Raw genomic sequence first — 25,966 nt, 5'->3', positions numbered from 1 at the left:
AGAATCAGAAAGTGAGAGCCGCAAAGTGGCCCTTTACAGGGAACTCACTGGATGACCTCGACACCCAGAAGGAGGGAGGGAACTAGCAAACAGGCAGGTGGCATAGTCGGCCCCTTAAGGTCCATCTGATGAAGGCTTAGAGTCCTTGGTGTCCAGTCTCCACCTGGCGGGGACCCACGTCTGCCAGCCCATGGTATGCAGCTTCTGCCAGGCCAACGCCCCAAGGCCAAGCAGCATAACTGCAGTGCATGTACACAGGCGCGAGTTGATCAGGGGTAAGGGGCAGGAGCACACAGTGAAGACAAAGACCAAGAGGATGCTGGTCAGTGTGAGGAGCAGGCTTATGAATCGGAACAAAAACTCCTGGGGACAGCTTCTGAGGTTCGCCATTGTCTCCAGTTGATTGACTTGCTGTAGAGTTTCTAGCTTGGATATTCGGCTCTTGAAAGTCTCTATGACCTCCTGCAGGCAACAAACACACACACTCATCAGAAATCAGAGCAGAACTGTGGTTATGCAATCGAGTTGCTAGGGAATGTGTAACAAATATTGTTGAGTTGACTCTTTTAGGAGAGGCATAGGGAACTTCCACTGTATGCACAGCAGAGGCCAAGAGGTACTGGGGAGGGTCAAGCTGCTGACTCAGCCTTGGTCCCCAGGCACTGCCTCCTGAAACTGAGGACTTGCTTGGGACAGGGCTAAGGACAGGAGTAAGAGATAACAGGGGTGGAAGAGAGTGAGAGGCAGGAAGCTATGTTTAAAGGAGGGGTTCTCAGAGGACTTCCCTGCTCCAGCAACACAAGCATCCCCAGCAGCTCCCAGTGATTGCTCTCAAGGGTTGAGAACCATAGCACCAAAGGTCCCAAAGCAGCTAAGCTGGATGGTGGGAAGTGGAGCTCATATAGACATAAAAGACAGGACACTGCTAACTCTGAAACAAAGGTGTCGACTGTCACTGTGCCTCAGGATGGGCACAGCTGGAGAATCCACCTCTTCCTTGGTTTGGGGGCAAATTCAAATGGATTTGTTCATTCCTACATCTTCTTATTATCCTTTTCTCCCAGATTGTCCCCCTGAGGTTCTCACCCATATTTCCTTGTCTCTTTCATAGGTCAGACAGGCCATTTTCTCTTCAGTGCAGGCCAGATGCTGTTTGAGGTAGTAAATCTCATCCATATGCCCCTGAAGGTGGTCATTTACCTGTTCTTCCATCAATGCTTGCCTTGGGAGCAAGAGAGAAAGTAACACTCTCTCAGTACCTTACTCAGAGCTCACGCTGGTAGTGAGCACACTGGACATAGATTTGACTTGAGTTCCTCAGGTTCCCTCCTCTTGTCGTGGACTCCAAAGATAGCCTCCTCCTCTAGATCTGACTAGGAATACTCCAAACACACATCAGTCACATACACGTGATATCCAGACATACCTTACATATACCTACTCTCTAGTAACAGCTTTCCAAAAACCATCACAGAGAAGAAGTTGTAGAAATGAAAATCTAAACTATCTGTGTTTAGATATCAAAATCCACGAAGATTACAGGGGCAATGTATAGCATGCAGTGAGATACTCCATAAAGCCATCTTTATTATGGGACTTGAGTGGTCGCAAAAGACCACATAATGTATGATTCCATTCATTTGCCATGTCCATAGAGATAGGGACAGATGAGTGGGTACCCACGGGCTGGGCGTTGGGGGATGGGGTTTCTTTTGGAGATGATGAAAATGTTGTGCAATTAGATAGTAGTGATGGTTGAACAATTCTGGGAATATACTAAAAACCACTGAATTAGACTAGAAGCATGGGTTACACAGCAGAAAACAGACTGGAAGCATGGCTTAAGCAGTAGAGGGCCTGTTTTGCAAGCCCCAGTCTCACCAAAAACAAACAAAATACTGTTAAGCAGTAAAAACCATTGAACTGTATACTTTAAATGGGTGAAATTTATGGGGCATGAATTAGATCTCAATAAATCTGTTGTTTAAACAAAACCAAAAATTGGATTGTGGTAACAGTTACATGACTCACTAAATTTAATGAAAACCACTAAAATGTAGTTAAAATGGTGCATTTTATGATATGCAAATTATGACTCAATAGAGATGTTTAAAAAACACAAGCATAGCTGGGTGCTGATGGCTCGCGCCTGTAATCCTTATTACTCAGGAGGCAGAGATCAGGAGGTTCGCGGTTCGAAGCCAGCCCAGGCAAATAGTTCACGAGACCCTATTTCAAAAAAAACCATCACAAAAAAGGGCTGATGGAGTGTCTCAAGGTGAAGGCCCTGAGTTCAAGCCCCAGTACCACAAAAAAGAAAAAAAAAAAAAGCAAAACACCACTACTTGTTGTGTATAAAAACAAGAAACATACATGGAAAAGATAAGCACCAAAATGAGGGTAGTAAGGGCAGTGAACAGGGGTTGGGAAAAGGTGTAATGAGAGAGCTCCAATTAAATCTTTTTTAAAATTACTTTTGCAGTATTGGGAATGGAACTCATGCTAGGCAAGCACTCTATCACTGAGACACATCCCCAGCCTGTCCAACTAAATCTTTCAAAGGTTGAGTTCTTAAAAAAAAATTGAAGCAGCTGGGCACTTCAAATTACAGGTTCATGCCTGTAATCCTCACTACTCAGAAGATGGAGATCTGGAGGATCACAGTTTGAGACAAGCCCAGACAAAAAGTTAGCAAGATCTCTATCTCAATCAACCAGCTAGGCATGGTGGCACACACCGGCCATCCCAACTATGACAGAAACATAAACAGGAGGATCACTGTCCAGGCTGGTCCCAGGCAAAAACAAGAGACCCTATCCCAAAGATAACTAAAGCAAAAAAAAAAAGGAATGCTAGGGGAATAGTTCAAGTGGAAGAGAGCATGCCTAGCAAGCGCAAGGCCCTGAGTTCAACTCCCAGTACCACCAAAAAAAATTGAAGCAAATGTTAAAACTTGAGAAGTCAAGGCTGTTGATTACACTGTTCTCTACATTTTCTATGGGCTTGAAATGTTTCATAACTGAAAAACTTTTTTGAATTTCCTCATTTGAGTACCATGAAGGACAGGCCAAAAGGACAGAAGCCAGGCTGCCAAAAAGGAGGCTCTGGGTCTGTCATTCAGGGGAGAACAGAGGAAGGTCTGGCCTAAGCCAGCAGTGGTGACTTTTCATGGAGTGTCATGGAGTCCACAGAAAGGCTGGGCTGCTGCCCTGTGAGACCCAGGAGGATGGTCACACTCTGGGCTGTACAAGGCATAAATAGTGGTGTGCATACAGAGACAGGGGCACAAGCAAGGACTTCCATTTGGTCCTTTATAATGGACTTCACTAACAACACATGGAGAAATCCAGGCAACTCATAAGCTGCCTACTCATTTGTCAAAAGCAAATTCATCGAAAGCAAGTTACTAACAGCATTTCAGGACTATTCCATTTGTCTCTGCCTCAGGTCCCTGTTGAGAAGAGTTATTTGACAACAGGGCCAAGGCTACTGCTCACAGAGAGGGGGTCAGCAGGGTGTCCACCCCTAAAATAGATTCATCATTACTGTCTTTCCATTTGCAAGAAATATCTGAGCTGGGAATGGTGGTACACTCCTGTAATCCCAGCACTAACGAGTCTGAGACAGAAGGCATAGTGAGACTCTGTCTCAGAGAGAGGTGGGGTAGGAGAGAGAGAGAGAGAGAGAGAGAGAGAGAAAAGAGAAAGATCAAGCTAAAGAACATTCAAGATATTAACTATGCTCAAGTATAGAATGTATTTTTCATGAATAGAAAGTCAATGAATGGGTTGTGCCTTGATATATTTATAAGCATACATGAATAGATTCTTTTTTTTTTTTTGGTGGGACTAGGGTTTGAACTCAGGGCTCCACACTTGCAAAGCCGACACTCTACCACTCGGGCCACACCTCCAGTCCATTTGGCTCTGGCTATTTTGGAGAGGGGTCTCATGAACTATTTGCCTTGGGCTGGCCTTGAACCGCAATCCTTCCATTCTCAACCTCCCAAGTAATGAATAGATTCTTGAATAAGATGTTCATAAATAATCGTTTCATTCTCTCGGTCTCCCCTTCTGCCCACCCAGTCTCCTTCCCCTCTAGCAGCAGCATCCTGGCCATGATACAGCAGAGTTCTCCCTATGTCTTCCTTAGTCCAGGAGCCTCTATCCAGCTCCTATGGTCAAAGAGGCAAATGGACAACTCTGGAAAATGCATGATGACCATTCAACAAAAGCACCCCTAAAATATTCCAAAGCTATGAAAACCACCCTCTCCAATACAATGTTTTTATTTCAAGAGTATATTCATGATTATTCCTGAAAATTGGCTAAGGAAGACTGTGTTTAGTCTCTGAAAGTCTGACTGACAGGCATGGAAAGCAGAGGGCAGGTAGTGGCTGGGAACTGCTATTGTGACCCAACAGAGAAAAATATTTTGAGGGAGGTGGTGAGGTGCGAAACTGTTAGCTCCTACTTCCCCATGAAGTCAGAGACTGAAGGTAAAGCCCACAAGAGTCCAGGGAAGAACACAAGGCAAGAGGACATTGGAAGCTTTGCAGAAACTGACTCAGAGCACTGTTTCTGGGGTCATCTCACCCAGGTTGAAGTCTCTTTGGCACTTGCTGGGCAAGCCACTGAATCCATTCGTGCTTGAGTGGCTGAGAATACTAACAACAAATAGTACTAATGACCTACTAGGGTTAAACGAGGTAGTTTAGGACTTGAGCTGTGGCTCAAAAGCTTTTCAAGTGTAAAGCCCTGAGTTCAAACTCCATTCCTGTGGAAAAAGAGTTAAAAATCAAAAGTGATGACAAGCACTGGTGGTTCACATGTGTGATCCTAGCTACTCAGGAGGCAGAGATCAGGAGGATCGCAGTTCAAAGCCAGAGCCAGGCAGACAGTTTGCAAGACCCTATCTTGAAAATATCCAACACACAAAAGGGCTGGCAGAGTGGTTCAAGTGGTATTGCACCTGCCTAGCAAGCATGAAGCCCTGAGTTCAAACCTCAGTGCCACCAAGCAAAATGAGACAGTACATGTACAGCACTGCGTGCTGCCTGGCAGGTAGAAAAGCTCACAAGTGACAGCTGTCGTTGGTGGTGGTATTAAGTTGCAGGGTCAAAGATCTGAATGGGATAATGAAGACTGCAGAGCAGTAAGACAGGAGTGACACACACCAGAAGGGTAGACAGGAGTCCTGGCTGCCAGAACAGGAGGGTAGGCTTGAAGATGTCAAGAGATAGCTGGGCTCACGTCTGTAATTCTAGCTACTTGGGAGGCTGAGATCGGGAGGATCTAAGTTCAAAGCCAATCCACATAAATACCTCATGAGACCCCCATCTTCAAAGTAACCAGAGCAAAATGGACTGGAGGCATGGCTCAAGTGGTAGAGATCCTGCTTTGCAAGCGCAAAGTCCCGAGTTCAAACCCCAGACCCACCAAAAAAAAAGATGTTAGAGATAAGAAATATTGTGGAGAGCTGGCAAGGTCTGTACTATCATTGTACAGCAGCTGACTGAATATGAAGTAGAGTTCAAGGCCATTAGACCTGAAAGTCCAGTGTTGGATGGGGTTCTTTCCCTTCAGGCCCCCTTAGCTCTGGACATTATCTCTCAGCCAGACACTGCTACCTCCACTTACCCTGTAAAGAGGTTCTACATTGGCTGGCAGCAGAGTTTAGTCACCCAGCATCCTATGTCCACCCTCCTCCCTAATGACAATTTCAGATGATCTAATGAGCTGATGTCCACTGTGCATCTCTTGTTAGACCCATAATCCCATGGATCAAAACTCCCAACACCTTGAGTCAGTGTGAGGTAGAATCAGCAGCACAACTTGAGATGTAAAGGTCAGACAGAAGAGGAGAACGCAGAAAAAGAGATGGAGAATAAAACCAGGGCATGCTGGCATCACAGAAGCTAAGGAAAAGCAGCGTTTTTTTAAAAGGAGGAGTGAAACCAAAGAAAATCATACCAGCATCATCATAGCAAAACCACTAAACGCCAAAGAGAAACCACTAAACTCCAAAGAAGGGCAAGAGGAAATATAAAACTGATTACATTCAAAGGGGCAACAATAATGCTGCCAGTTGCCTTTGCAAGAGGAACAATGGAAATCAGAAGGGGAGTTGTCAAAAAGCTTATGATTTCAAAGAAACAAGTGCAACCTAGAATTCTATGTTGAACCAAAATATACTTCTGAACTAAAACAGAATGTATGGCACGTAGGAAGTAACAGTGGTTGGATATTTAATATTATGGAACTGTTTTTAAAGATTAAGTGTGATATTTAGACTATATATTTCTAACAAAAAGTTTCACATTTGAGGCACACAATGAGATATTTACAGATGAACTTAAAAGACAGCCGCACTAGGCTTCACCACAACTGAGGAGAGAGGAACGAGTTCAAAGATTTGCTTAGACCGTGAGTTAGGCTTTTCAGAGATTCAAAGATACAAAGTTCCCACCTGAACAAGGTGAAATTCATAAAGAAATGGAAGTTCTTGTGCCTTCTGGCTAACATGACCTGAACCCACAACAAAGGAGTAAGCAGATGCCTTGCGAAAAGTCAGCCCAAGACTGGATCCCTGGGGCTGAGATCTTGCAGTGATCCTGAAGCCTCTGCTAACCATAGCCTTTTATCTCTGAATCTTGTCTCATACCAGAACATTCCTGGAACATAGGAGCTAGAGTTTAAATGCCCTCAAAAACCTGATATCCAAAAGGGGAAGAGAAGCAGAGACCGAGAATATTCACTTCAGGACATGTTCAGTATGACGGGAATGTAACCGGGACTACAAAAGGGAAAACTTTTGTTTGCAGCTAGCTTGAGTGCTGGCCAGTTTACACTTCTTGTTAATGAAATTGACATTTTCTCCCTTTTGTTTACATGCTGGAGAGGCCAAGGTTAATGTCCTTTACTCTTCAATTAAACCAGGCAGTCTTCTCCCCCTTACCTCTCTCTGACCACCACCTGTCAGCCAAGACATACAGCTTCAGAGATGTGGTGCCAGGGCACCTGGAGAACCAAGGCGAGCACCTATTCGGGGAGGAAGTCCCAGATTGAAAGAGACTAGGGAATCTGGGGGGTCTGTATCCATCTGATTTTTAGGGGGGGTTGTTGTCCCCATCTGGTGTTTCTTTAGTTAAAGATCCCCATCTGGTTTGAGGGAATTTGTGTCCCCTTTCTGACTTCTGTTAGAGTTCCATCTGTTGGCTTTGGCTCCGGGGTAGGAAACTCCCATGTGGATGTTTGTTGGTTTATCTGGCATTTGTTGCTCATGTTTAATATGGGAAATGCAACATCTATTCCATCTGAAAGCCCTCTGGGAAAAACTTGTGGGGCCTGTGGATACAATGAAAAGCAAGGACACTCATTCCAGCCCCTAGGTCAGACTGTGGGTCAGCCAATTTGGGGGTCTGTAGTCTGAATGACACACTGCAGGACTCCTGAGAAGGAGAAGGAAAAAGGAGGGGAGCCAGGAAGGATAGGAAAGCTTGAGATGGAAGAGATGGAGGACCCCCAGGTGGGGGGAGTCCCAGGTCTCAAGTACCATGGAGGCCGCCTGAAACTCTGGCCCAGAAGACAAAAGTGCAGGGCTCCATGCTGTCTCCCTTCCTCTCCTCCAACTTTTGCTCCTCCCCAACAGACAACCACTCAGGACTGGGGAGGGAAATAATTCACTGCATCTCTGCTGTAACTGGCCCAGGCAGCTTGCATGGTGGTCCAATTCTGCAGGTGTCACATCTGCCAGAATCTCAGGTATGGGGTTTACTTTCAGGTTAAGTGAACCTGCCATGCTGCAGTCCCTTTGTACCCCCTAATTATGCCCACAGGAAAAGATGTGAAATAAAGGGCAAGGGTCCTAACTCAGGACTCTCCAGGTCAGAATTCAGTGATGGATATAAAATAAGCAAACCAAAAAACCTAGGAGACGGACACCGGTGATTCATGTCTGTAATCCTAGCTACTCAGGAGGCAGTAATCAGGTAAATCGTGGTTTGAACCCAGCACAGGGAAATAGTCCATGAAACCCTATCTTGAAAATACCCATCACAAAAAAGGGCTGGTGGAGTGGTTCAAGGTGTAGGCCCTGAGTTCAAGCCCCAAAAAACAAACAAACAAACAAAAAAAAACCTAAGAAGTTTGAGATCTACTATGAGCTCTGTAAGAATAAAGAGCCCAGAGTACATTTTGTTACCCCCTAGGGTAAATTATAATTAACCTTAGGCATTTTTTTAAAGGTCTGAGAGTACTCTAAATTAATATGATTATATTAATTATAATTAATTTATATGCACTCTTTTAAATGCATTTGTCTGTCTAGGATTGGGCAAAAACTTCTTTGCCCCTGGAATTCCAGAAACTGTTTCAGCCAATTTTCAAGTTTTTCTTTACATAACATGTAAAAATACACACTTTAAATTGACAATCTTGGCATGCCTAAATTGCAACATCTGTGTGTACGTAAACATCTCTAGAATGGTTCTTCACTTGTTATTATAAAGTTATTATGCAAAAGCTGCTGTCTCCTTAAACCCCGTTATCTAGCTGAGTGGCAGAGCATGCACCTAGCATGCTCAAGGCGCTGGGTTCAATCCCCGACACAGCAGAAAAAAAGTCATCTAAATCAGGTCTGACTAAAATGCAGCATTTGGAGATTAACTCTCTGACTCAGACTAAGGGAAAGAAAGGGCAGTTTTTAACTCAAGTGGCACCCTTTAAAAGAGATCTTGGAATTTGTGTGTTTCAGACAAATGACCTTAACCTGTGTCATTGTCATAAAGGTTATCTGAGATTTAGTTCTCTTTTCTAATGTATAAGTATATTAACAAATGTGCTTTCTATAAATTGTTTTCATACAGGGAAACAATTTAAGATTGTTTTCTTTTTGGTTTTTCATGAGACTATAAAGCTACTGAGAGTATTATATTTTATTGGGAAAAAACAATCTTGTTTAAGTTCAAAGTTTTATAAGTTATTTCAAAATGCAAATTAGAAAGAAGAGACAGAAAAAAACCCAACAAGCAGGAAACATATAGTAATGTACTGGGGGATATGTTTTTGGAAAAAGAAAGCTAAGGGGAAAAGGAAATGCTTTTGGATGAGAAAGGATTTTGTAGATAAGGTTTATCCTAATGGGTTGTTCCAAAATGGAAAAAGAAGGCTAAGGGTAAGCCCCAGAAGATTCGGTAAGTTATGTAAAGTGCAGAGTAAGTCTTTAAAAAAGATATAAAAGATGGGACTTATAAAAGCTTATGTGGGCCACAGGATGGTAAGACAACTTACCAAGACAAGCAAGTGGGAGAAGCAGGAAGTTTATTAGGACACAGAAGTAGCAGGCAGCTGAGCACAGGGAGTGCTGCTGCTGCAGCTCCAATATGAAGGCTGGGACACATTTGTTTATGTAAAGCAAAGTGAAAGCAAAGCAAGAGTGCACCCTCCAGCTGGTATGACTTTTTTTGGCAGTACTAGTGTTGAACTCGGGGCTTTGTCCTTGCTAGGCAGGCACTCCACCACTTGAGCCATGTCTCCCCAGCCCACCCTCCAGATGAGATGGCGGGAAGGCTCAAGAAGGAGCACTGAGTGAGAGGTTCCAAGACCTCAAGCTTTTATTGGGATCTGCAGAGACAGAGGTGGTTAGACCTGCAGGACTGGGTATATGTCATTAACTCTCAGAGGCATATCATCAACTTCTCTCCCATGTTGGGTGGAGGGAGATTTTCGGCCTTAGATGGTCATGCTCAGCCTGTTATTTTTTGGACTCCAGGGGCTGCAGGTCATCAAGACCCTATTGTATGTCACAAGCTATTCTGTTAATGTCAGCAGCCTGGGATGTGATTCCTTACCAATATCCAAACCATGGTTCTCAGCCATCAGGTTTCCTAACTCCATGTTTAGTCCTCATCACTAATTGCTTGTGTTCCCTGTTGATTTTGTCAGGGTTTTGACTACTATGGAAACTGATTCTAAACTAAATAAAAGTACTTTTAAGTGTTTGGTTTTTTTAAATGACCACTTCATAATTGTGTTTAAAGAACTATTACTTTAAGTGATTATAATACAGGTAGTGCCCTATATGAGGTGTCTGTGACTAAAGATATGTGGAGCTGTGTATGTAAACTTTATCTGAATATTGTACAAATGTTTGCAGGTTAAAATATGTACATTATATATATATATATATATATATAAAAAATGGCCAGCTGATGCTCTCTTTTATCTGAAATACACTACCTCTAAACCTTCTAAATATAAAAATGGTCCGTAGGACGTTCAGCATTTCTGTTATTTATGGACAGTGACATTCAGATGGGAGTGGCCCGAGATGCAAGTGAACATTAAAAACTGGGGCTGTTTGGGATCACTGGCACTGTCCCCCCAACTGGTGTGAAGTCTAGAGTTTTGATTTTTGCTATACACCTGTAATCTTACCTACCCAAACATTCAAGGTTTTACTCCAAGGGTAACAACTAAATTAATATGTAAGTATGGTAGCTGTAAAACTGTGGTGTAAGCTGTTGCTGGCTCCTTCGTATGTTAAGTGTATTTCTGTTCTCCAAGTATTAAAGCCTTCTAAAATGCAAAGTTTAGGAAAATGCTGTGCCAAGCTGGTGTCCTCCAAATTGAAACTGTCAGTGATGCGAGCCTTTCGCAGGTTTGTGTGTATGTGTGCCTAACTATAACACGGAGAGCCTAATGCTGCTGATGTAATGTTGTCAATCATAGTTATTATCCTAAAATGTTGTATACAATAAAAACAACTAGACTATTCCTTCTATTGCTAAACTGTTTTTGAGAATTTTAGCCATGGCTACTCTATAATTTTTATCATTGCAGTTCTGATTCTTCTGGAGAATTTGCAATCAAATTCATGGAAAATTGAGTCTAATAAGTACTTATTTATCAGCCAAGTGAGACTTTTAAAATATCTGCTTTTGGCACTTGGGGCCCCAGAACCTGGGGCTCAGGGTCATTGCCACAGGTGAAACTAATATGACTGTCTATGCTGGTTCTAAGAAACCAAATCGTTGGCTCATCTACTTTTGGAATAGAACCTCTGAGAAATATATGACCCCAATTAAGTCACTTAAAAAAATCTGCTTTTATTGGGTTTCATTTTATATTGTTCTTGCAAACCTTTGTGAGTGTTGTCTTTTACGACTCTGCAGAAATACACCTTCTAACAAACATCCTGAACATTTTTGAGAGGCTAGCACATCTCCTGTAGGATAGAAAAAAACTAGACTTAAAAATGGACTCCAGATAAGCCCAGCCTAAGAGCTACTCCTTCTAAGTCTCTTTGTTGCTTATGTTTGGCCAAAAGGGTCTTATTAGCACTGACTCCCACCTGACATATCTGTTACTTCCCCTCTGACATGGAAGCAGATCAGACCATCCAGGAGAAAGCTAATCTTGGCAACAGGGGACCAGAATAGCCAACCGGTAAAATCTTCAGGGAAGATTGTCAGAGACAGTTTGGAGACAAAACTTCTAAGATATAGGTACTGGTAGCTCATGCTTGTAATCCTAGCTACTCAGGAGGCAGACATCAGGAGGATCGAGGTTCGAAGCCATTCCTGGCAAATAGTTTGCTAGACCCTATCTCAAAAAAACCCAACACAAAACAGGTCAGGCAGAGTGGCTCAAGTGGTAGAGCACCTGCCTAGCAAGCGTGAGGCCCTGAGTTCAAACCCCAGTACCAAAAAAAAAAAAACTTATAAGAAAAGGGGGGATGTTATCAAAATATGAATGTAGTCGCTTTTGTGCCAGACCTTTCAAAAAATAACCAAAGTTAAGAGGTCTAAAGAAGAGGTTCACCAGGCGCTGGTGGCTTATGCCTGTAATCCTAGCTACTCAAGAGGCAGAGATCAGGAGGATGGCAATTTGAAGCCAGCCCGGGCAAAAAGTTCGCAAGACCCTATCTCAAAAAAACCCTTCACAAAAAAGGGCTGCTGGAGTGGCTCAAGGTGTAGGCCTTGAGTACTGAGAAAAAAAAAAAAGGTTCTTATGCATGTATGACTATATGGCATTAAAGTCCTTCCAGGCACTTCTGACAGAAGGTAAACTCATATTTTTGGTCAGAGTCTTCTATTAAAATAGAGACAAAACTGACTATTTCTCCTGGCTCCAGGTATGTCCTTTCAATGGTCCATGCTCATGGAGTTATTTACTCCCTCTTGTATCCTGCTTTATAATGGTGTCTATAGTTTTAGGCTTAAACAATGTGCTTTTTGACTTATACATATATATCCGATATTTGTCCCCTTTTGTGTGCTGGCTTATTATGATCTAAAAAAAAAAAACCTACAAAGCCAGATTGGCTGGCATCCTAATTTCCCCAAGATCAAGGAACATTCAAGTATAAAAGAGGGAACTGCAATGGTGGCTTTAAAGCTGCTTTTGCTAAGGAGCACTGACTCCTTATTTGGGCCTATGAGCTAACTAAAGGTAGGAAGCAGGGAGACAATTGTGGTGCCACTATTCCATAGAAATGGAGGAAACAAATTGACAGTGGGGCAAATGTAACCGGGACTACAAAAGGGAAAAACTTTCAGTGGTAGCCAGCTTGTGTGCTAGCCAGTTTACTCTGCTTGTTAAGCAAACCGGTATTGTCCCCTTTTGTCTACGTGCTGGAGAGCCCAAGGTTAATGTCCTTTACTCCTCAGTTAAACCACCACAGAAGTAAACCTGTCAGCCAAGACATATAGCTTCAGAGATGTGGTGCCAGGGCACCTGGTGAACCAAGGCCAGCACCTATTCGGGGACATGCATTTGGTCATGTACTCAAACTGAGCCCCTGAGCGCCCCTTTAAAAAGCAGACATTTTCTCTCAGAAGTGGGATTTCAGAGCTTTGAAAGGCTGGACTCTCCCTGTCCTCCTCTTTGTCTGATAAATAATAAACCTTATTTCCTTTTCCTCAAAACCCTTCTCTAGTTATTTGTGAACTGGCATTGAGGCCAGGGGACCAGCTTTCCAGTAGCAGGAACTCACATCCAAGATGGACTATGAGAAAACTTCATGAGTTCAATCATCTATGAATACAGCCCAAAATACAAAGCAAGAATGACATTCTTGTCCTAGAAAGTTGGTAGAAAATGATAGAGAGCCAGAGTAGTGATGGTGTAGTGGAGCCATTCTGACGGGGGAGGAGAGGAGAGGGCAGCCAAGCAGGCATTGCCTGAGGGGAAGAAGAGGAAGGCCAGGTCAAGATCCTGTCCAAACGCCTCTTCACCCTAGGGCTGTGCATTGATGAGTTCATCAATAACCATTAACGTATTTTCTATTTGACCTCTCAAGGACTTAGGTTTGCAGACAGGAATCAGAATTGTGAGTTTTTCAGTACTGTGCGCATTGACTTGGAGCTTAAACCAAACATTGATTAAGCTAATTCTCACAAGAGTGCCGATGATAGTGGGATCATTATTACCTCCATTTTACAGATGTGGAAACTGAGTATTGCAATTTTAAGCACTTTTTCTAGTGCAATTTAATAACTACCTGGAAGAGAGGAGTCTAGACCAGATCCAAATCCAGAATGAGAGGGCTGGTGGAGTGGATGAAGTGGGAGAGTGCCTGCTAGCAAGCATGAAGCCCTGAGTCCAAACCCCAGTACTGCCAAAAAATCCAGAATCAGTCCTCCTGAGTGACTAGGGCTCTCCAGACACCTGTCAGAACTTGTATCCAGAATACATGAAGAGCTCTTACAATCCTCAATAATATAAAGACAAAGTAATTTAAAAAGAGGCTGAAGACTTGAACAGCTACTTAACAAAGATATATGAATGGCTGCATGGCCAATAAGCAGATGAAAGGGGCTCAGCATCACTGGTCAGAGACAGGGACATTAAGTCACACTGACAACTTTCATAGGGTTACAATAGTGGTTCTCAATTATGGGCAGTTTTCTCACAAATTTGTGACAAATTTTGTCACAAATCAAGGAGAACATAATAGGCTAAAAATGCCCCCATAGAAAGTTCCGGGCCACCCAAAAGATAGTCATGTCTTAATCCCTGGAAGCTATGAATGTTAGTTTATATGGCTCCAAAAAGAATCTTTCTAGATATGATCAGGTCAAGAATTCTGAGACGTGGAGACTACCCTGGTGGGCCTAAATGCAAGCACAGCACTTTTTTTGGTGCTGGGGATGGAACCAGCCCTCATGTATTCTTGTGAGAGGGAGGCAGAGGGAGATTAGACACATACAGAAAAGGCCATGTGAAGACAGAGTGAAGAAAGATTTGAAGATGCTGGCCTTAAAGACTGGAATGATATATCCACAGATACCAAAAACTGGAAAAGACAAGGAACAAACTCTCCCCCAGAGCCTCCCAAGGGAATGCAGCCTTGCCTGATTACTGCCTAGTGAAAGTGATTTGGGACCCCTGGTCTCCAAAACTGTGAGAGAATAAATTTCAGTCATTTCGAGCCACGAAGATGGGTATGTTTTGTTGTGGAAGCAGCAGAAAACTAATGTGAGGTGCTAGTGGGATCTAGTGAGTGACGTCAGAATGCTGATAGTCATTCTATAACGCCCAAGACACAGAAGACTACATACTGTATGATCCCAGTTATATGAAATTCAGGAACAGACAAAATGAACTTAGTGTATTAGAAGCCAGAACAGTGGTTGCCTATAGGGGATGGGTATTGACTGCAAGGGGGCATGAGGGAATTTTATGGATAGAAAGTATTTTATTAGAATCTTAATTTCCCAGGTGTATACCTTTGTTAAAACTCATTTAATTGGGCCAGGTGTGGTGGTACACACCTATAATCCCAGCTACTCAGGAGGCAGAGATAAGAAGACTGAGGTTCAAGACCAGTCTGGGCAAAAGAATTAGTGAGCCCCTACCTCAAAAACAAGGTGGGCATGGTGGTACACACCTGTAATCCCAGCTATTCAGGAAGTAGAGGTAAGAGAATCATGGTCCAAGGATAGCCAAACAAAAGTGCAAGACTCAATCTGAAAAACAAAAGGACTGGGGATATGGCTGAAGTGGTAGAGCACTTACCTAACAAGCATGAGGCCCTGAGTTCAATCCCCAGTACCACAAAAAAACAAACAAAACCTCATAAAATTGGTAGGCAGGCATGGTGGCACATACACATACCTGTAATCCCAGTACTTAGAAGGCTGAGACAAGAGGATAGTGTGTTCAAGGCCAGCTTGGGATGCACATCAAGTTCCAAGCAGCCTGGGCCACATAACAAGATCCTGTCTCAAAACCACAACAACAAGAACTTATTACATTGTATGTGTAAGCTTAAGTACAATCTCACTATAAAAATTTACTTCAGGGCTGGCGGAGTGGCTCAAGCGGTAAGAACACCTGCCCAGCAAGTGTGAAGCCCTGAATTCAAACCCCAGTGCCACCAAAAAAAAATTGACCTCAATAAAAAGATTATTAAGGAATAAATGGATCTTGTGGGAGTGAAACCAATGCCTGGCTCCGAGCAGCTGCCCCTGAGGTCTCTGGCCAGTGTCGTTTCCACGTGTCTACCAGCGTGGGGAATATCTTTTTTTTTGGCAAAAAAAGAAATATGCATCCTCATGGTGGCCTTGATGCTGTAGGGAAGACAATTCTGTGCAAACTGAAGCTGGATGACATCGTGAGCACTATTCCCACCATAGGTTTCAACGTGGACACGGTTGAGTACAAGATCATCAGCTTCGTGTGGGACGTGGCTGGCCAAGACAAGACCCAATCACTGTGGCGCCACTGCTTCTAGAACACCCAAGCCTTGATCTTCATGGTGGACAGCAAGGCTAGAGAGCGTGTGAGTGAGGTGTGTGAGGAGCTCATGCGGGTACTGGCCGCGGAAGCTCCAGGATGCCGTCCTCCCCAGTGCCATGGATACTGCTGAAATCACAGATGAGCTGGGGGCTGCACTCTCTACACCACAGAAACTGGTACGTTCAGCCCCCTGTGCCACACCAGTGGGGATGGGCTCCATGAAGGACTGGACTGGCTGTCCAATCAGCTCTGGAACCAGAAGTGAGCCAGAACTCCCTCCTCCTCACTTCTTCCTTGCTGCCCTCCACTTTCCTCTCATGTGGCAAACGTGTGACTCTGTGGTCCTGAGTGCCAGAAGCTGTCTCCCTGGGTTGGTCACAGTGTGCACCGCACTGTGCTGTACATGTGCAGACACAGCCCGCAGCCAGGTTTTTATTTAATGTAAATAGTTTCTGTGTCCACTGAGTATGCAATATTACTCAGTTATTTTGTTTTGTTTTTAAAGAGAATCAGCTCACTGTCAGTACTGAAAAGGGTTTGGGTGTTTGGGCACCTGGTCTCTGGGAAACACTGAGCTGTAGGTCAGTGTCAAGATCCATTTGGTGGCTGGTATTTAACCCAAACTCGGTGCATTTTTTAAAATAGTTAAAAATACAAGATAAGCAGAACACTTTAACACAAAGAAGACTAGTGTAGGTTTTGCAGTAACCGCCTGAATGCTAGGCCATCGGATCAGCTGTTCCCCTGTGGGAATGGGAGATGGTGATGAACAAAACCACCATCCACTGCATGGACACAGTAGAGCCCCCGTGACTCGCCTGTCTTTGGGTCACCTGCATTCCATAGCGTCGTGCTTGTACTCATGCTCACATGGTCACCTAGGGGCAGGTGGGGGCCACCACAGGGCTGCAGGGCACAGCCTCATCCTTGGTGAGTGTGTGGCCAAGCGGCACCCTGTGTTCCTAGCTCGCTCTTGCACTTACCCTAAGCGCTGGCAGGAGGCCTGGGTCTCGCCAGCAGAAGCGTGTGCCAGCTGGGAGGGTCAGTCCACTCCAGACCCATAGCCCCGGAGCCCCCCATCTCCATGTGTGAAGAAGCTTCCTCCCTCAGCCGCAAAGGTCCGATTTGCCATCAAAAATGACGACCTCTACTTTTGTCTTTTGTATTTTGATAAATACTGAAGAAGCTGGAGCTGTTAAATTTATCTTGGGGATACCTCAGAATTGGTTTATTTGGTGTTATGGAACCTCTTACTGCTTTCAATACACAATTAGTAGTCAAAAAAAGGAATAAATGGAGAGGCCACTGAACATGTGATTCAGGAAGACTCTGAGGAGAGCTTAAGGCAGAGCCTATGGATAAAGTGATTATGTATCATGTGCTGCCCTAACAGAGCACCACAGACTGGGTGGCTTTAACAGCAGAAATGGACTCTTACCCAGTTCTGGAGACTACAAGCCTAGATCAAGGTGGCAAGATGGGATCCTTCTTGGGGGTGTGAGGGAATCTGCCCCAGGCCTCACCTGGCTTGGCTTGTGCTGCATCATCCCACTTTCTGCCCCATCTTCACACACACACACACACACACACACACACACACACACACACAGCATTCTCCCAATCTCCTGAAGGACACCAGTCCTTACAAAGTGGATTGGGCCCACTCCACTCCAGTATGACTTCATGTTAACTAATCACATCTGCAACAACCTTATTTCCAAATAAGGTCACACTCTGAGGTACTAGGGATTAGGATTTCAACATATGAATTTGGGGACCATGGTCCAACCCCATAACAACGAAGCAGTCCTGCGAAGGGCTGGAGAATTGCATAGAAGAGACAGGCAACACTAAGTTGAAAAGCCCAAGAAGTATTCTAATCCTCAAATGAGAAGGCCATAAAAAACTAGCTAGCATTTGTTGCCCTTAATGCAGAGAAACTAAAGCAGATACCTTAAAAGCAACTGAGGCCAATAGGAAAAGGGGAACAGGTACTAGAGAAAAGGTTAGATCAAAAAGAATTAACCTAGAAGGTAACACCCACGCACAGGAACTCAATGTGAGTCAACTCCCTGTATAGCTATCCTTATCTCAACCAGCAAAAACCCTTGTTCCTTCCTATTATTGCTTATACTCTCTCTTCAACAAAATTAGAGATAAGGGCAAAATAGTTTCTGCTGGGTATTGAGGGGGGGAGAGGGAGGGGGTGGAGTGGGTGGTAAGGGAGGGGGTGGGGGCAGGGGGGAGAAATGAACCAAGCCTTGTGTGCACATATGAATAATAAAAGAAAAAAAAAATGAGAAGACCACTTTATTGCCATCAAGTACAGCCTTAAGTGAGTAGATGCCATGGCATCAACTGCCCATGAAGTCCAAGGTTAGTTCTAAAGAAATAGGAATGGGGTAAGAATCAGTGTCATCCTGATGTTGAGTTTTCTTCTAGGACCATTTATTCAATCAATAAACATGTGCCAGCAACCACTCTTCCCCAGGCATTGAACCATCCACTAGAGCTATAAAGGTGAGGAAAGACGATGAGGGCTTTGATCTATATGAAAGTAGACACTGGACAAGTAAGTGTCACAAAGTGAGATGCCCCTGGAGCTGAGCAGCCTAGGCCTGGTTGTGGGCCTTGGCAAGTAATGATGGGTTTGTCCAAGCCCACTCTAGGGAGCCAGCTTGGCACCTGGCTGCCTCAGCAGCAGCAGCAGACAGCACTGCCTCTGACCATCGAGCAGAAGTTAGCCCAGCATCCTGAGAGGGGGATGGGACCCTCATTAGAAGACTCCAGATCTCCTGTAAATTCCATGGAAGGAACCCAGATAAGGTGTTGCTGGTCAGACTTTCAACTGAAGACTTCCCATGACTTCCTTGGGTGCCATCTCTTCTACAAATAGACATTTTCTTAATTCTCAGGGCTTCTTACTGACCTGTGGAGACACTAAGGAGTCAGGCCTCTAGTACCCCAGGAGACTGGCCTCACTGAGGAGACAAGCCACTCACTGTGCTATGCTCTTGGAGGTTCAAAGCACCTCCTTATTTTCACAAGAAAGGAAGAGAAGTCTGTCCAAAACTCTTCCATGAAGAGTCCTCAAGTCCACAACACTCATGTGATTCTCTGAAGAAATAAGGGGGAAATAAAAAAGTTCCTAGAGGATGGTTAATCAGGGCCTCAAGCAGCTCCAGAGCAAGCAGTCATGGTACTTCAGGGCTCAAGAATATCCCCTGTGAGGACCCTCAAATCCAGATGGGTTCCTGAAATCCCAGGGTCACTAGGACAGCCCCAAGCTTCCCAAGACTAACTGCCACTATGATAAGAGGCACTGTAATTTGTAGAATCAAAAAGGAAGGCCTCAATGGCTAAAATGGCAAAGTTTTATGTAATATTGTTTTTCCTTTTTTTTTTCTTTTTGAAACAGGGTCTCACTATGTAGCTCAGGCTAGCATCGAACACACAATCCTTCTGCTTCAGCCTCCCTAGTGCACTGGCCTTGAACCTCAATCCTCCTATCTATCTCCACTTCCTTGAGTAGGTGAGATTATAGGCATGTGCCACCACATCACATCTGTTTTGTGGGTTTTACCACAACAAAAATGCATAAAACTAAGAACTTTTGCCCATCAAAAGACTCAGGAAAAAAAGAAAAGAAAGCTTTCACATTGAGATGATGGAACCAAACAGTCAATTCCACAGTCATATAAATAAGAACCCCCCACTTTGTGCATATTTTCCTTAAACTAGCCAATCCATATCCCTGTGGAAAATCCTATAGGGCTAACACTCATGCATATTAATCAAGGAACAAGCCCTGGCTGGGAGCATAGCTCGTGTGGTAGAGAGCTTGTCTAGCAAGCTCCAGGTCCTAGGTTCAATCCCATACTGCAAAACAAAGTTCCCCTCACACCCCACCAACTGGTCAAGCTCCTTGTCGCCCTCAGACTTCCCCCTCTGCCTCCAGTCAGCATCTCTTGCCTGGGAGTATTACATTTCTTCTGCTTCATCCATTTTGGTTTCACTTCATTGTGTCTCCCGTGACACATACACCACAGTGTACTTCTCCCTGGTCAGGGCTGTCCTAGAGAGCAGCTACTTTAGCTGAAGACCAAATCAGAAAGAAACCAAAATGATAAAAATTACAAGAGCTTTCTTGAAAGGAGGCAGATTTAACTGTGATGAATGTCATGGGACTTTCTATTTGAAATTTCAGTCTATGACATACCAGAAGGGAGGTGACAATCACAGAGGCTTGGATAGTGGCGGAACAGGCATGGTTGCTTGGTGACACTTCACTGAACTGAACACATATATCACATCTGCTTTCTAGTAGAGACGAGGTTAAGAGCATATCCAAGCACAAGTCTCAATGACCTGCACAGTATGGAAGCATGGGGATAATCTATAATTGCCACCAAATGCTGTTGTTGCTTAGTGTAGATCTGATCCTGGAAATGTTATTTCAATGAAGGGGTCTTTAAGACTTCCAAGATTTTAGATTTGGGCACTGGAAGTATGGCTCAAGTAGTAGAGCACCTGCCTAGCAAAAGCAAGGCCCTGAGTTCAAACCCCAATACTGCCCAAAAAAAAGAAGAAAGAAAGAAAAGATTTCAGATTTGGTTATCATGTCCTATAAAAATAACATCCAAAAGAAACCTGCAATTGTGGTTGGTTATCTTACTTGACACTGGGTTGTCCCATAATACTATCTAATTTTCCTTTACGGATTCTTACATACATGCTGGTGAGATTTCTCTGGGAAAACCAAAAACAATGATTTCCATTTGCCTTCTCTCCCCCAAACATGTAGGCACTAAAAGGAGTGCAGAGCTCTGGCCATAAACTGTAATGACGGTGACAAGGGAGGGAGTGTGGTACCCCTGAGAGCCTGTGGGAATCCAGAGAAGGGCCCATATAGGAAAGGGATGGATTGTATTTGCCTTTTCTTAATTGGTTGGCCCCAATTTTACCTTAGAGAAAAAGAGAACCAAGTCATGGCACAGTGGGGAGAGAGTATTCACCAAAAGGCAGTCATTTTGGAGCAAGCAGCCAATGACTGACTCATGTACCAGTTCAGACAGGGTGGTAAGGTAACTTAAGTTCTGACAAACCTCCCCAGCAGATGGGAACCAGGAGACATTGCCTCCCTAACTAATGCTGGCTGCATGCCAGGCTCCCATCACCACCTGGCTGTCTTCATGTTCCACTTAGCCACTAAGATTGCCTGGCAGGGACCCTCTCTGGAGCCTGTTCAGCCAGTAAAGGCACAAGATAGGAATGGGGCAGCAAAAAGAGGACCCATCCCGACCACTGCCAGAGCCCAGCCACCAAGAGAAGCACAGACCGGCTCTTCCCATCTGCCCTCACTGTGAAGCCTGTGCCCTCTGATCTTTCTCACCCCAACCCTCAAGTGAGTCTGGTGTTGCCCCTCAACTGTTTCTGGTCCCCAGAGCTGAGACAGTTGAAGAGGCTTGCATCACCTGCGTTTCTCCTCCTGAAGGGACTCCAGTGACACCTGCAGGTCCATCAGATACCTCTCCTTGACACTCTCGTAGGACACGTGAAGGTCAATGTGGAACTTCCTGACTTCTGTCAGCTCTTCCTTCACCTTCTGCAACAGCAGCTTTTGTTGCTGGGCCACAGGCTTTAGCTCTGAGAATTTCCACTGCTGCAAGCCCGAGAAGTGACTCTCCCAAGTGAAGGGCCTGGCTACATCAAGCTGGGTGGCAAGCAGGTCATCTTCCCCACTCAGCCTGGGCAACTCAGACACCGAGCCCTTCACACTGGGCTTCTCATAGTTATCCAAGCTGCTTTCCACCTTCAGCACTGAATGCTTTGGCCCTAAACCCTTCTCCAGCTTCTGCAGCTGTTGGTAGCACTGACGGAGCCTTTGCTCGATCTAGGCAATGTTGGCAGAGGCATGCTGATTCACCTTCTCAAAGGCCCACCAGATGTGCAGAGCCTGGTGCCGGTCAGCTTTGGACACCAACTTGAGGTAGCTCACAGTGTTCTCATCCCGATTGACCTTCTCCACTCTCAGCTGCTCTGACAGGTAGAAGATGCTGTGCTTGACACTTTCCTGTAAATTATGGGCAAACTCTTTATCCTTACTGGATGACAGGGACTTGCTGGGAGGCACACTGGAGGGGAGGGTCACACTTGGGCTCTTGGTGCATTTTTCCTGCATTAGGAAACAAGAAATTACACAACAGTTGTTCTGTGAGCTGCAAAAGGTAGGGATTTGAACACGTGTGGATTCATTTCATAAAAATACTTATATGCATGCATGGATACTGGTGTGTATAAGATTTGTGCATTCAACATGGGCCCAAAAAAGACTGAAGAGGTCGAGTTCATCTTCTGGGCTCTACTCCCCTCCTTTCTCACATCCAGCTTCTTGCCTTACAGGTGTACCTTACCATGACCCTCAGATAGCTAGACTCTCACTTGCACATCTGCCCCTCCTGTTCTTAGGTCTCTCCTCCTATCTTCTCTTCCAAGAACTGTCAGTTGTGGGTCTCATTTATAAAGAACTGTTCTTGTAAAGTATGAATAAACTCATCCCATTAACCCACATGGTTTGCTGTATTGCTACTCCCAGGGAGATAAGAGAGGTAGGCAGAAAGATTTGCAACCTGATAGGTTTATTCATCCATTCCACAAATTATTTCCTGAGCACCTACCCCATGGTATGCAGTCAGAGGCATTCTTTGCTTTCAAAGAGCTGACACTGGGGTGGAAAATTCAGTCGCAACACAAAAGGACGAGTTTCTCCCGTGCTGAGGGGTAACACTGCCTTTGAAATAGAGCCCAGTTCAAGTTCTGCCTTTATCACTCAGAGATCTTGAGCAAGCTAAGAAACCACTCTGAGGCTCAGTTTTCTTGACTGTGAAATCAAGGTGGCAAGAGGAGTGTAGCTGGAACCCAGAGGCACAGGGCAAAGGCTGAGGAGCTGGGAGAGGGGGGTGGAGGCAGAGCAGGTAGAGCCTATGTTTTGTTTCCACTTTGAAACCATATGGACCTTCACCACAGTTTACCATCTGAAAATGATCTCCCACTGGCAAGTCAAGAACGATTACACTGCAGTTGACGGTTTGATTCGTCTGTATTTACTGTATGTAAATTACACCTCAATTGAAGGAACACGGTGTGACATCACTACATGAAACTCAGATCAACTAACGGTAATTGTTGGCAAGGACAGGACCTCAAGTCACTATGCATGGAGAGAAACTGGCGGAACCCTATGGAAAAAGCATTTGGTAACACCATAAAGTGAAAGACGTGCATACTGAATGACCCAGCAATTGCATTTCTAGGTGATACACCCTGGGTATGTTCACAGAAAGCAACTACTACAAACAACCCATCTGCCCATCCAGGAGCAGAGCATGTAAGTAAACTTAAAGAGTCAGCAATCCAGTACTTTTTGTTTTTTGAGATGCTGGGGTTTGAACTCTGGGCTTCACACTTTCTAGGCAGGCACTTTACCACTTGAGCCACTCTGCCAGTCCAAGTAACATACTACTTACATAGCAAGGGAAAAGAACTACAGCACTAGGAACAGGAGTGAACCTCACAAGCACAATGTTGAACGCAAGTAAACTAAACCAAGCTGGGCGCCGGTGGCTCACATCTATAATCCTAGCTATTGGGGAGGCTGAGATTGGGAGGATTGCAGTTCAAGACCACCCCAAACTCAAGAGACCCCCATCTCCAAATAATCAGAGCAAAACGGATTGGAACTGTGGATCATGTGATAGAGTGCCTGCTTTGCAAGTGTGAAGCCTGAGTTCAAACCCCAGTTCCACACACACATACAAAAAAACAGTCAAACCAAAAAAAATCTACACTACATATGGTTCCATTTGTATAATTTTGGAGAGCAAGAAAAACTAATATTGTGTAGGGATACCTACATAGGCAAAAAAAAGTATATAATAAAAAAAGATACAAGTAGTGTAATTGTCAGAAGGGGGTTCCCACTAGGGTGGAAGAAGGGGACTGTGACTGGGAGGAATAGGTGGAGGCCAGGGCGCTCGATCCAGTAGTAGTTAAACATGTATTTATCATTATTTCTTAAAATATATGTTTATGTTTTCTGTACCTTTATGTACACATGCCAGATTTCACATTTTTAAAAAGTTTTAAAATGTTAAATAGATAGGTATAATAGCAGATTTGATATAACTGGAGAGAGTACTGGTAAACTGTAAAACAGAGCTTTAAAAAGTATCCAGAAAGCAGCACAGAGGCACAGAGAAACAGAATATTTGCAAAACAGAAACAGAAGATCTAACAAAAATCTAATCACCAAGTTGGGCACCAGTGGCTCACACCTGTAATTCTAGCTACTTGGGAGGCTGAGACTGGGAGGATCATGGTTTGAGGCCAGCATGTTCAAGACCCAATCTCCAAAATAACCAGAGCAAAATGGACTGGAGGTGTGACTCCAGCAGTAGAGCACCTGCTTTCCAAGTGCGAAGCCCTGAGTTCAAAACTAGTCGCACCAAAAGAAAATTTCATCACCATGAGAGATAGAAGACAGAGATAATGAAGCAGTGACAATATTTGAAGAGATACTATCTAACAACTTCCCAGAACTAATGAAAGTCAAAAATTCAAGAAGCCTAATAAACCCCAAGCAGGAAAAACTGAAATAGACCAATTACCTACAAAAAGGTATTAAAACCAGTCAGAGGGGAAAAAAAAGCTAATTACCTTTAAAACCATGACCTTTAAACTGCAAAATGACTTCTTGATAGCATTAATGAACTCCAGAAAATACCTGAATAGTGTCTTCAATATGCTGAAAGGAAAACTGTTGGAGAGAAAACATTTGGTCATACGCAAAAAATCAGAAGTCATCCAGTGCAGATGCTTCGATGGAAATAAAAAGAATCAGAAGTTAGAACATCTTCAGACCTTTCAGCAATATGGAGAACTAGGAGACAATGAAGTAATGTTTTAGAAATTCTGAGGAGAAGGCTTTGCAACCTGGAACTCTATACCCAAGCTATCAAGTGTGAGTTTAGGATCTTTTCCTTTTTTGTGGGGCGGAGGGAGAGGGTGCAGTACTGGGGTTTCAACTCATGGCCTTGTACTTGCTAGGCAGGTGTTCTACCACTTGAGTCATGCCCTCAGCTACTTTTTACTTTGGTTATTCTTATTTTATTTTATTTTGGTGGTATTTGAATTCAAGGTCTTACACTTGTTAAGCAAGTACTATACAAACTTGTGCCACACCTCCAGCCCTGCTTTGGTTATTTATGCTCCCCAAGTAGCTGGGATGACAGGCATGCACCATCATGCCTGGCTTTTACTGGCTGATATGGGGGAGTCTCTCGAACTTTTTGCCTGGGCTGGCCTCAAACTGAGATCCTCCCTATATCCACCTCCTGCGTAGCTAGGAGCATGAACGACAGTACTTGGCTTCATAGGATCATTTTCTTTCCTTTTTAAATTTTCTTTTCTTTCCCTTCCCTTCCTTTCCCTTTTTTTTTTCCAGTGCTGGGGATGGAACCTGGGGCCTCACACATGATAACTTTGTGCTCTACCACCTCAGCCCTAACTGTGAATTTAGACTGAAGACATTTTCAGACATGAAAGAACTTGAATGATTTACTTCTTCTATGTTCATCTTCTGGAAGCTTTCTTTTAAGAGACAAAACACCACCAAAATCAGGGAGGTAAAGATGGGATCTAGGAAACAGGGGACTCAAACTAAATTAACAGGCAAATACCATCTCCCCAGTGACAGGAGAGCCCAAACTTAGGGCTGGGCAGCAGGCCTGGAGAGCAAGTCAAAAGGTTCTAAGAGAACTACTGGGAATGCAACTACAAGAATGCTGGACATCTCTGAAAAAATGGATAAGAAATTTAGACAGTTGGGAGGAGGGAAGAGCTGACCTAGCGATAAGTAACAGGGAAGAAGCGAAAGGGGGATGGACTCCAAGGAAAAAAAAAGTTGGGAGAAAAAGAAATCACACTAGTTTCTTCAAAAAGTTGGTTCTTTGAAAAAATAAACAAGATCGACAGACCCCTGGAAAAACATCACACACCTATCAGTACTAACACTTAATGTTAATGGACTTAATTCCCCCATCAAAAGACACCATTTGACGAAATGGATTAAAAAGGAAGATCCAACAATTTGTTGCTTACAGGAGACCCATCTCACCAACAGAAATAAACATAGGCTTAGGATGAAAGGCTGGAAGAAGATTTAC

The 25,966-nt window shown here is 44.1% G+C and overlaps 1 protein-coding gene across 1 annotated transcript; it reads right to left on the bottom strand.

Moving 5' to 3' along the window:
• Nucleotides 1-88: 88 nt before the first annotated feature.
• Tex28 (testis expressed 28) lies at nt 89-21,924 on the bottom strand. The gene is given in 3 exon segments (XM_020188198.2): nt 89-462; nt 1,087-1,222; nt 21,218-21,924. Coding segments are annotated over 3 exon segments (1,191 nt in total). The 3' UTR covers nt 89-114.
• Nucleotides 21,925-25,966: the final 4,042 nt, after the last annotated feature.

This window comes from Castor canadensis, chromosome X (assembly GCF_047511655.1).
Source record: "Castor canadensis chromosome X, mCasCan1.hap1v2, whole genome shotgun sequence".
Taxonomy (NCBI): Eukaryota; Metazoa; Chordata; class Mammalia; order Rodentia; family Castoridae; genus Castor; species Castor canadensis.
The sequence above is the reverse complement of the archived record's forward strand: the minus strand, read 5'-3'. Positions and strand labels throughout refer to the sequence as shown.